At 33.5% G+C, this 12678-nt stretch overlaps 1 protein-coding gene across 3 annotated transcripts in view; it reads right to left on the reverse strand.

Moving 5' to 3' along the window:
* The window catches only part of LOC145259917 (uncharacterized), a 39834-nt gene that overhangs the window by 3716 nt on the left and 23440 nt on the right, over positions 1-12678 (reverse strand). For 2 of the 3 annotated variants that reach the window (XR_013864229.1, XM_080117870.1), the window contains exon 2: positions 6970-7190. The exons of the other annotated variant lie outside the window; for it this stretch is intronic. Coding sequence is in view for 1 of the 2 variants with exons in the window: in XM_080117870.1 (XP_079973996.1) it covers positions 6970-7190 (221 nt within the window). In the remaining variant the exon portion in view is untranslated. The remainder of the gene's footprint in view (positions 1-6969; positions 7191-12678) is intronic. 3 annotated transcript variants of the gene reach the window in all.

The raw sequence follows: 12678 nt of genomic DNA on the forward strand, positions 1-12678 counted from the left end.
GGGACCTTTTTTTTTTTTTCTTCTGTACAGGCTAAAAAAACTAACATCTTAAGTAACGATCTGTTAAATTCCACACTCTACACTGTTAATTGTGCATGCTGTCAATTAGTTTATTTTTGTAAGTGAATAACCTGTTTGCTTAGTTTTAGATTGTACGCATAACTTTTGTTCTTTTCCATGCTCATTATTTACAATTTGGAGCAAGAAACTTGATTTTTCTCAACCTTTACATGAAAAGTATGCAAATGTTTAAAAACGATTACAGAATCTGATACGAATGAAGTTATCTGCTGAACCTAAATTCCAATACTGATTGTGGCTTGATCGATTCAAATGTGACTTCCCACCCCTCCCAAATTGTCAGCAGCAGCCCATCTAGAAACTGTCAATCTATGATCTCAAGAGACCTCTTGATAAGCATGTCTAGTAACCAACAGTATTATTGACTACAACGTGGTTAACAAAATTCATTGACTGTTTAACATGTTGGTCTTCAAACTGTAAATGAAGATAACTTCAGTTTTTGTCCCTGGGCCAAACCTTCCTGGATGTGACAGAACTCTACTGTTCTGAAATGAACTTGCAGTTTTCCAATAACAAATGCGGAAGATTTCATGCAGACCACCACAATCCTAAAACATCTTCATGGGTTCTCGGCAAGAGTTTGATTTGCTCAATAGCCTTACAGAAGTTTTCACATCTCTAATTAGTGTAACAGAAATACATGTTTAGATTTGTGGAATTAAAATCTCTTTTTAACCAGTGAACTTGAAGAAAGTGGTGCCAGCAGATCTTGTTATACTTTCTCTGACAATCCATTTTACTGTCCAAAACACTAAAAATTTTTAAAGTGAAATCATTGTTGCATCAATTATTTTCAAGTAAGCACTTTGGTTACTATAGTAATGAAATTTTATGTAGATGGCTGCCAGATAAGTTGGTCAGAATAACATCCGGTTGTTGCAGACAAATGAAAATAGCTATTTGCTGCCTTCCCACCACAGGGAGATGCAACTCTAAGTGGGAAGTCGAGCTAGTGCCCTTAAGGGTGTAAACACCACCCAAAAGGCAGGAGGATGAACCTCAACAAATGCAAGGTTTTCCCTATTCAAAATGACCAAGACTTGAGGATGTATGCTCCACGGGCATAAATATGTACTCAAGCTGTCACAGGTATTGAAAAAAAGTAATACTCATTTAAGAGTACCAGTAGAAAACAAGTTTATGTAAAACAATGTGTTCCCCAAACTCTTTAAATGGAGTGCAGGTCTGAAGTACAGAATACATCTGACAACGCATCAAAATGAAAACTTTTTGTTGCTGTCCCACTACTTGGAGCTTGCCTCTGGCATGAGAAGCATAAGTACTATGCACAACTGGAAAGCAAGGTGCATTGGTTTGATGAGTACTTCTAGGCAAATGGAATCACATGCTCAACTGACGTCTATACCTGTTTTTAAACTGCACAGGTTTTTTGTGTGTGCTATTATTTGCAACCATTGCCAGAGTTGATACTGCCATTATGAGTTCGACTAGTAGTGAAAGTGGTGTTGGAACGTTCTGGCTCTGTAAGAACCAGTAAAAGGTCGAGAATCAAGTGCAAAATGAACTTTATTTATTTTTTTAAAACTTGGGCAAGGATTATTAGTTGCAATTCACAGATGTACGGCAGCAACAAGCATTGATCTTGTGTGTCGTGACCTGTTTTACTAAAATATCATTGTCTGTAATAAAGCAACTGTTCAAGGAGTTTGGGAATATTGATGATTACGGACATCAAAATGTGTCCAATGTACCTGTGAAGTGCAACTATAAAACCTGTACCTAGGGTAAAATGTGAATTAGAAAAACTGTACTTTGTCAGGCTGGTTTCCTTGCAATATTTAGCCGCAGGAGAGTATGAGATTCGGAAACCCCTGATAAAACTAGCAAGTACAAGACAGTTCCTGCACGAGTGTGCACATGACATTGATTCTCGCCATGTCCAGCTACTATACTCATGCATAATCCCCTAATTACCAACATTTTTAAGTTATGTATCATCAGTGGATGAGCACTAATTTATACAAACGAGGAGGTAATGAAGGGGTCTTACTACAGGTCAGTGTTTTGAACTGATTGTGATAAATTTGATGCCGAAGTAAGTGTTGTAACGGTTATAGTCAGCTAATGTACTTCCTAATTTCTGGCATGGCTGCTACCGGAAGTGGTGACAAGGAAAATCAGTTTCTTCACTTTTATTGTGAAACTATCTATTGAAATAAAAATATAAAACATTATTGAAAAATATACAGTAAAAATTAACGAAATTATAAAGATAAAAATAACTAATTTGTATTCGCACTTTTAATAAGTTTGTATTTTATTTGAAATGCTATAAGAAATATGTTGATGAAATTATAAAAAAAATTTTTTAACAAGTTTATTATTTGAATTCATATAAAAAAAATTTTGAAATCAAAATTAATTTACATGCATATTCTGAAATTAAATTTAAAAATGTGTTTTCAATGTAATGGGATCCTAGGCAACACCAGAGACTCTGCTCAGATAGATGAGGTATGGTAAGGTGGGGGTACCTGACACTTGGTCAAGAAAAACGGATGTCCATAAAATTTAGCCCATCAGGAAGATTTAGGCAAGCTTTGGGTTGGTAAATGTAGAAACGATAAAGATTTGTTTTGGCAACTTGATAATAGAATTTCTTTAAAACTTGGTGTACTTCAGGATAATTAAATCAGTTGTGAGAGCCTGGATTCAGAAAAACCAGATCTTTTGTCATCAAGCATATAGAAAAAACTATATTCAAGATGTTATGTCTAAATGATTGACCACCCAGACAGCCATAAGACTGATAATCTACTAGTCAGAACAGAATGGGTCGTTACAACCTTTAAAATATAAAGGAAGGAAATAAATAAATAATTGACTTACGCATATGTTTGTTTGCAAAGGAGAGGTAATGAGAAAAGAAAAGAATTAAAGAATGATAGAGAAAGATTCACAAGAAAAGAATATAAAATAATGGAACAGAGAAAGGAAAGTAATCTTCAAATAAGAGAGGGGAAGAAGCTGATTTAATAAAAACGATTGTGTTTTTAGAAAGAGGGATTTGGCTGGCTCGCATTAGAGAGAACACACCAGGTTATCTACAAAGGATGAATTTGACTGCAGTATCTGACGACGAATGGCCAGCTGAAGATAAAAGTTGTCACATCTACTTAGGGTTGTGCACGTTTTGCATGCCCAGGGTATTAGAATAGTATTTTCCAGTGAGTCTGATCACCCTTGAAGCGTCTACCATTAGGGCGGTTAAGAGTGTAGACCTGCTGGGTTGCATCTGATGTGAGCTGGGATCGACGAACATAACCAGGGGTATATCACAAATATGGCCCTGTGAACCAGGATTGCGATAGATGCGGCCCAGAGGACATAGGGTTATATCAATAATTCTTTCTTGACTTGCAATAGAAACAGCACTTACACGGTACCACTGTTTCATATTATCATAAAAAAAACTTTCAGATCCCATCCCATAGCTCTCATCAAAACACAATACCCTCGTCTTGTTACAGCTAGGATGAATAGAAAAACCTCCCTAGGCTACGACAGGTCTACATTGTAGATGACCAATGCTTCATTTAGGACCATCGAGTGCTTGGCATCAACACGAACCATTACCCCCCCCCCCCAGATACTCCTGAAATGGCCGAAGTCCGCAAGTGAAAAAGCATGTTCGGACACCTTCTCAACATGGGGAGTGATGATCCGTCCTCACTTTGTTAGCTTGTTGTAAAGGAGCAGCACGTTACAAACCAATCATCAGGTGAGAGTTGTTGAGATAACGCTCACCTGTCGCTCAACTCCACTGAGCAAATCTCCTCTGACCATCACAGTGGATCCCTATAGTCTCTTCCTAGGCCATACAATGTCACTGGCAGTGCAATTCAACATTCAGTGTAGAATTCTTGTTACCCTCCTTAGTCTACAACAGAATTCAATAAAGGGACCACGTATAAGGTTGGGAACGGTTCTCTCAACTACAGACACTCAAGGGACATCCTTTGTCAAAGAGTGACACAGAAAAGCCATCAACTTAGCCAGGTAAGTAGAAGATTAACTTATGTTGCTTTTGGCAACATTTATTTGGGTTACAGTAAGTTAACATACTTTCTAATTTCTGGTGGAGTGCTGCCGGAAGTGGTGACAAGGCAAATCAGTCCCTTCGATTTTTTTTTTTTTTTTTTTTTTTTTTTTTTCTCTCACGCCTATATATGATGTTCGAAATTTTGTTATTTTAATTTCAATAATTTTATTTTTATACTTTCATATATCCATTCAATAACTTCAAATAAAAGACTTATTTTTAAAATAAATGTATTTTTATTATTTCATAAAATCTATCTATCTATATCTATATAATTATAAAACTCAAATGACCTTGCAACAGGTTGCGCATGCGTACATAAACAAATAAACATAACAGCATAAACAAATAAACACAAATCGCTACTTTTGCAGAATTTGGCCTGCATTCTGAAATATTAACGTTATTATTTAGAAATTATTATTTAACATGGGAAGGGTGGGGATGTTTTGCAACTATTCTGTATTACAACTATACTGTCACAATTTTCTTACAAATAAATCAACTTTGACCCGTTGACAACCATAAGAACAATTTACAATGGCGATTCCCCCACCACTTTTTTTTTTTTAAATTTATTCTCTATTTTTTAATACACCTTTCTTAAAAACATTCATACATTTTCTTCTACACTACCACCATAAATAAATAACCCTGAAAATGTTTTTTTTAATTTGCATTAGAAATAAATAATCAATGTGACAATAAAACATTGTTTTACTGTGTACGTTTTCAGTGTCCCAATTTTTTTTTTTTTTGCGTTCAAATTATCCAAATAAACAATTGTTAATACTTTCTGACTTTTTTTTTTACAGCGTTCATTTCCGTATTAAGTTTAAGTTATTTTAACGCAATTTTCTTGCAAATAAATCTACTTTAACCCGTTGACAACCATAAGAGCATTTTACAACAGCGATTTACCCACCGCCTTCCTTTTTTTTTTTTTAAATCTATTCTCCATTTTTTAATATACCTTTCTTAAAAACATTCATACATTTTCTTCTACACTAGCAACATAAATAAATAAACCCGAAAATATGTTTTTTTTAAATTGCATTACAAATAAATAATCAATGCGGCAATAAAACATATTGTTTTACTATGTATCTTTTCAGCGTCCCAATTGTTTTTGTTTTTTTTGCGTTTAAATTAAAAGATATATCAAAATTTGAATTTAACTTTAAGTACTATGGTATCCGTTCAGTGCACATTTACCTATAAGTATGGCAAACCATTTATAATTCAATGGATGTAAGTTTGTTTGTTTTTTTGTTTTTTTTCAAAAATAAACAATTATAAACAGAAAGACTCATAGAAATCTCTCTATATTCTTTTTTTATTTTAATATACTTTTGTTACAATAACAGAAGCCTGTTCTTGTAAGTGAGTAAATATGAAATAGGATAGTCAAGGATTTGAACTTGCAAAGCTAGATTTGGAATTGAGAATTCCAATCATAAGTTAAAATAAATACAGAATGTTATTGAAAATAAGGAATGTGGAATTGCAATTGTTTAGATCACACAAAATAGTTAGATATCTGTTTATTGGAAAAGGAATGTAATGAGGAAATTTGTTCTGTTATAAAAATGAAAATTAAAATAAGGAATTTAATCGTCAATTGAAATTGTAAACATTTTGTGAGAGGTTACTCGAAAAATAGGTTACTGAACTCATGGGGTCATATCAGTGTGGCATGTTTTGGCAACGTGACGCATGTTTTGCAACGTGCTTGATGAGCACATGTTTAATCATGCGATGATGTGACGAGTTCTCAATATAGGTAGAGCTTTAGATGCGGTCTGGGAGAAAGAGGGGAGAGAGAGCCGAGAGAGAGGTCAGAGACAGCCGGTGACACCAAACCTTGGAAGCGAAGGTTAGAGAAGAAAAGCCATGTAAAGAAACTTTGAATTCTTCGAGCAAAATCAGGACCAGTCATGAAATAAAGGACGTCATCATGTGTTTTTGTATCTGCGTCGTCATGTTGTTATTCAACAGAAAAGGTATTGTCCATTTATGTTATATGAACCTTGATAAAATCATCATCTAAAAAATATGTGTTAGAAAGTATAAATGTTATAGAAATACTGTTAAAAGTATAAATGTCAAACTCTCGGTCTATCTATCTATATATCAAACCTCCTCTCATTGTGTATTACATGCCGTTAGCTATTGTAGTAACATGTACACTGTCTATTATAGCTATCCAAAAGTCTCTCTCTTTATATGTACTCTGTCTCTATCACTCTAAGACTCTTACAAACATGAACAACAACAGATATATAAGTCGTCTTACAAACAAGAACACTAAATAAGAACTCACGTAATATATGCACATATTTAGTACCTTCTAAAAATAAAACCCAATATAACACTTTCATAGAAATGTTTCTGTTTTGTCACAAAAAACTATTTTCTTTACGTCACAAGTGTCACGCTCATACATTAATTCCATAGCTAATATAACATACTGACTGACCCAACGGGTCACGGGTAGTCTAGTATTTCTTATAAAATTTTAAATAAAACTTTAGTTTTTTTTTATTTTATTGTTAAAAGTGCAAATAAAGACTAATTGTATAATTCTATTAATTTTTATTGTATATTTTTGCAATAATGGCCTTTTCTTATATTTTATTTCAATAAATTGCTTCACAATAGAAATACTGAAGAACAATAAAAATGAAGGAACTGAATTGTCTTGCCACTGCTTCCGGTAGAAGCCACACCGAGAATTTGAAAATACATTAGCTGACTATAATGGAAAACTTAATTACGAAAAGTAATTTAAAGAGAAAAAAAAAAAGAAGACTCATCCTTACATGCACTTTTTTAGCGATCTTCTCGGCCAAATTTGGTCCCTTTTGCACCGCTTTTACTAGGTTTGATAATTTTATGTTCTTTGGCTTTCTGTGTGCGTTCATTCGTTCCTCCAGTATGCGTTGCTCGCTTTCATTGAACGCTTGAATTTTGCGCAACAACCTTTGCCGGGGTAACTTCCTCTCTTTCTTCTTGGAACCACCATTGGTTTCTTTAGGATCCACTTTCAAGGAAACAAAAACATTTATCAGCTTGTAAACATAGGACAACATTTTTCGTTCACTACAATTTATCAAATATCAACATAATAGAAAATGCATTCTATTGCGGAGATACAATACAGAAAAACAGGAAACTAAATTGATGTATAAATTACACACAAATATTAACGGCTTTGATTCGCACATAGAAATATTATTATTTATTTTATTTTTTTTTTTAGATGAGGATAGATTATTTGGATTATTCGGACTATTGTTCTCATCTTCAGTGTCATTCTCAGAACACTTTGGATGATTTAACCTTTGACCTTCCTCAGATGTATCTAGGCAAATTCAGAAATCTATCTGTCAAATTTGTGAATCTGCACAGGATAGATATATATTTTTCGATTGCTTTCCCTCAGTCCACAAAATTCAAATTCATTAAAAGTTTGACAGTCGTATACAAGTTAAATACATTTTGAACAAATACACAAGTTTGAAACTAACGTATACATGTCAACTTGTGTTCGTATGTTCAGGCCCTGATCGTCCACTCGTTGTTTTCGTCCAAATTCGTCGATGTTAACAGCAGTGTTAGTCTTGATCATTGTTGTAACAAAAGGTTTTTCCTTCAAAACAAAATTGCAACTGAAGTTCAAAACAAGTATTGTTTTTTTTTTTTTTTCCTTTTGAGAAGTTTAAAATGATATTTGGTTCCTCTACCAAATGACGGGCTTACAATCAGAACAAACATCTCTTCCAACCCCCCCCCCCCAAAAAAAAAAAACATTTCATCAAGTTACAGCTTGTCTGCCTCTCAGACTAAGCAAGATTAACCAACTCTACCTATCGGTCCATTTTGCTGGAATATTTTACTCTCAACTCACTTTAACCTTTTCAATTTTTAAACAGTCGCCATTTTGTTTTTCTCTCTGTAATCCCATTCTAAGGATTTTACTTTAATTTTAAAAAAAAATTGACCTTTTTAAGGATTTTATTGTGGATTTTCCTTCCTTCTCTTCCTGGTTTTAAATTTTTTCCTTATATATATTTTTGCATCCCTTATTTGCTTTTTCTATCATCATTCCTAGTCTTGTTTGTTTGTTTTTTTTTAATCTTTTCCTCTTTCTTCTCTCTCATTTCCTTCTTTTATTATCTATTCTCTTTAACGATCCCCATTATATCTTAGTGATCCCTATTTTCTTTTTATTACTTTCTTATATACTAGCCTTTCATTTAAACATTTTTCCCCTTCCTATTCACGTACACTTGCTGTCTTCTTTCTTGTTATTTTTTTAATGTTTTTATTCTTGTAATTTAAATTTGTTTAATATATCTTAATATATACTTCATTCATTTCCAATCTAAATGTTCTTAAGCCGGTTTTTATCTTTTTTATATTTTTGTATAAAGCTGGCTCTTTTCCTCTTCTGACAAGAAACATTTAGCTTTGAAATGTCATGGCCTAAAGAAGTTTTTCTCTCTTATTTTTTCTTTATTGATCTGATGATATGATAAAGTTATATGTAACTTTTATTCCACATCTTTTATTTCACACACACACACACACACACATATATATATATATATTATATATATATATATATATATATATATATATATATATATTAGTGATGGGACGATTCCAAAATTTTTCTCAATTCTAATACAATTACAGATTCCGTTCTAAATTTCCGACTCTGATACGATTCCCGATTCTGATTCTTTTAAATTGTATAAATATTTAATTAGAGATTTGTTTTTTTTTTCATAAACACCCAGGTAATTTTTCGTGTATATTTTTTTTCAGATGCTTTCCTTGTAATTGATAGCAAATTGTAAGAAAACAAAAGATTTATTTTGATATTAAAACAAAACCAAATTGTATCAGTTTGTTGTTAGTGTACCACATGCTACTTGAAAGTTTTCATAAACAGTTGAAAATAGTTGATGATTGATAGGTAAAATGAGAATTTTGTGCCTGAATGAAGTTAAGGTTTTATTTTAATTATAAAACATTGGTGGATTATTAAATTGATTTGCTTTGCCTTAAAAAACAAAAACGAGATGCAAATGATGATGATGACGACAATTTTATAGATTAACACTCAGTTATATCAGAATTCCAAAATGAAATATTACTTTTCAAACTCTTAAAAAAACTTGAAGGAAAGAAAAGCAATCGGTTTAGTATTTAAAGTGGAAGATCAGGTTCTAAAATCAATTTAACATAATCTTTCATTCTCTTTTGGGAGCTCACAGGTAGGGGTGGGGCTGGTCTTTTTTTTAAATAGGGGCTAATCATGGTCAAAGTAAAGCTGAAAATGTTTTATGTTAGTTTGACGATTCTTTTAGTAAGCCATTGTGAAAAGTCTTTAAAGAAGTAGAGATAAAGACTATAAAACTTTATTGCTGTTATATCCACTCTCTTTCTCTATTCCATTGACTGTTCATCATAATTTATAATCTTAACAAAGAATTCACAGAACCGAATTTAGGAAAACTCGTCCCCAGAAAACTCGACCCCGGAAAACTTGTCTCCGGAAAACTCGTCTCCGGAAAACTCGTACCCGGAAAACTCGATCCCGGAAAACTCGTCCCCTTTTGCTAGGTAGGAAAACTGGTCCCTTATTGAATAAATATCGATTGAAAACACATTTTATGACCGTTCTTGAAGAAGATATTGTCTTTAAAAGAGAATACACATCCCATAATATTTAAAAAAAATATTTTTACTTTTTTACTGTTGTTTTAAAAAAATTAAATTAATTTTTCTAAATTTTCGTTTTCTACCTAGCTTTGAAATTTTTTGGTCTTTCACCTTATTTTAAAGAGTTTATTTAGTAAAAAAAAAAATAAAAAAAAATATTGCCGAGCGTTACTTATGAACAAAAAATGTCTGCCATACGAGGATCACGTCTTAGGAGGATAATTGCTCAAAAATAGAAAATTAAAGAAAATATTAAGGTAGCCCCCCACCCAAAACAAAAGAAAATAAATTTGTATATTTTTAGGTAATAATAATAGAAAATAAATTTGTATATTTTTAGGTAATAATGCACATCCCATAATATTTAAAAAAATATTTTTACATGTTTATTATTTTAAAAAAATTAAATTGATTTTTCTAAGTTTTCGTTTTCTACCTAGCTTTGTAAGTTTTATGTGTTTAAACTTATTTTAAAGAGTTTATTTAATTAAAAAGAAATAAAAAGTGATATCAGACTCGACATTACTTAGTAAATAATTTTTAACAAAAAAATGTCCGAAAATTAAAGAAAATACTGAGGTAGATATCGTCGTTAGTTTAAGTTTGTTATTATAAGTAATTGATAACCAAGTTGTGGTTTTATTTGATATAGAACTTTATTACATATTTACATAGGAAGAGAGATTGAAGGTACGTGTGTAGAGGTCTACGCCATGTTGTCGAATACGATATGTATTAGGCGGTTTACATCAATATTCATACGCCATGATTTCCTTGTTACGCGTATGAAAGTAGTTCTATGATAACACTACATCCCCCTTACCAGAAGAAAGAAAAGTAGTACACATTGTTCAGATGTTTATTGTTTAAATCTGTTTGGCCTATGGATTTCACGACCATGTCTTGTTATATTTGGTGCGTGTTTCTTAGTGTTTATTTGGTTTGAGATGCTTGTGTTAGGGAGTTCAGATTGAGATTGGTTTTGGTCACTGAAGTGAACATGTTTATGGGTTGCTTTTCCATCTGCTCTGATATGGACTCTGTTACATCTTTTTGACGATCCATCTGGCAATTTGGGGATGTACGATCTAGGTTCTGTACATTTACTGAGAATTGTTGCTGGTTTCCATTTTCCAGTTTGGTTATCCCACATACGTACGTGTTGTCCAGGGACAAGTGCTGGTAAGTCATGGACTGTTTTATCGTGATAGGTTTTTTTGTATATCCTGTCTGTGCTTTAGTTCTTCGTGAATATGGTCACGGTTGGGAAATCTGTGATTCGTGATTTTTGCAATCAGGTTCGATTTCATGATGCGACTGTTTAGAAGTTCAGCTGGGCTTGGAAGTTTGTGGCTGATAGGCGTTGTTCTTAAACACAGCATTGCAAGGTTAATATCTCTTCCTGCTTGCTTTGCTTTGACTATTGTTCTTTTAATGGTTTGAATCTGTCGTTCAATGAAACCATTTGATTTAGGAAACCTTGGAGATGATGTGATATGATCGAATTGCCATTGTTGAGCAAATTCTTTAAATGCTTCACCGGAGTACTGTGGTCCGTTGTCACTAATAACTCTGGTGGGAATACCATGTTCTGAAAATATCTGCTTCATTGTTGATATGACCATGTTGCTTGTGGCCATGCCATTCATTTTCTGTATGATTGGGAATTTACTATAATAATCAGCAATTATGAGGTATTCCTGGTCGTTACAGTGGAACAAGTCAGTGCCAACAACTTCCCATGCTCTGCTAGGGATGTCGTGTGGTTGTAACGTTTCTTTTGATTGTGCTGGGAGGTTTTCCTGGCATATTGAACACTTTTTAATCATGTTCTCAATATCAGTGTTAATTCGCTCCCAGTAGACAGTATCACTAGCTTGCAGACGTGTCTTTTCGATACCTTGATGGCTGTAATGTAGTTGGTCCAGGATAGTTTTCTGCTGATTTTCAGGGATAATAATCCTTGAGCCTTTCATGATTATGCCATCACTGACAGATAACTCATCTCTGTATGACCAGTATGACCGAATTGTCGGTGGTACTTCCTTAATTGAGTCTGGCCATCCTGTTGTTATGGTTTCATGTAATTGGTTGAGTATTTGATCAGACTTTGTTTCCTTTTTTATTTCATTCAGGCGTTCGCTCCTGAATCTCACCAAGTCAACTTGAATATCTAAGTCGATCATGTCAGTGTTTTGAGTACTGGGGAGACGACTTAGTGTATCAGCTATAGTCATTTCTTTGCCTGGTATGTATTCTATTTGTATCTGGTATCCCTGTAATTTGGTCATCATTCGTTGTAGCCTAGGAGGTGCACTGGTCAGTGGTTTCTGTAGTATCATGACCAAGGGTTTATGGTCGGTGTGTACCTTGAACTTCCGTCCATGTAGGCAGACATGATACCTGTGCACACCAAATACAATTGCTAGGTTCCCTTTCTATGCACGAATACCGTTGTTCGGCGTCTGTTAAAGATTTTGACGCATATGCAATAGGTTTTTTGTTTTGCATTAATGCTGCTCCAAGTCCTTTTAAACTCGCATCAGTTTGCAGTATTGGTACTTCATTCGTGTCGAAGTATGTTAGTGTGGAGTCTTTGGTGATTATTGTTTTAAGCATCTCAAAGCATACCTTGTGATGCTCTTCCCAGAGAAAAGGTACGTCTTTTTTCAACAAGCCTCTTAATGTATGTGTCTTGTCATCTAAATTTGGTATGAATGGTGATAAATATGTGACAAGGCCTAAGAATTCTTGTAGTTCTTTTTTGCATGTTGGATATGGCATGTCTTGTAAGTCTT

This window comes from Euprymna scolopes, chromosome 35 (genome assembly GCF_053919585.1).
Source record: "Euprymna scolopes isolate OS-2025 chromosome 35, ASM5391958v1, whole genome shotgun sequence".
NCBI classification, from domain to species: Eukaryota; Metazoa; Mollusca; class Cephalopoda; order Sepiida; family Sepiolidae; genus Euprymna; species Euprymna scolopes.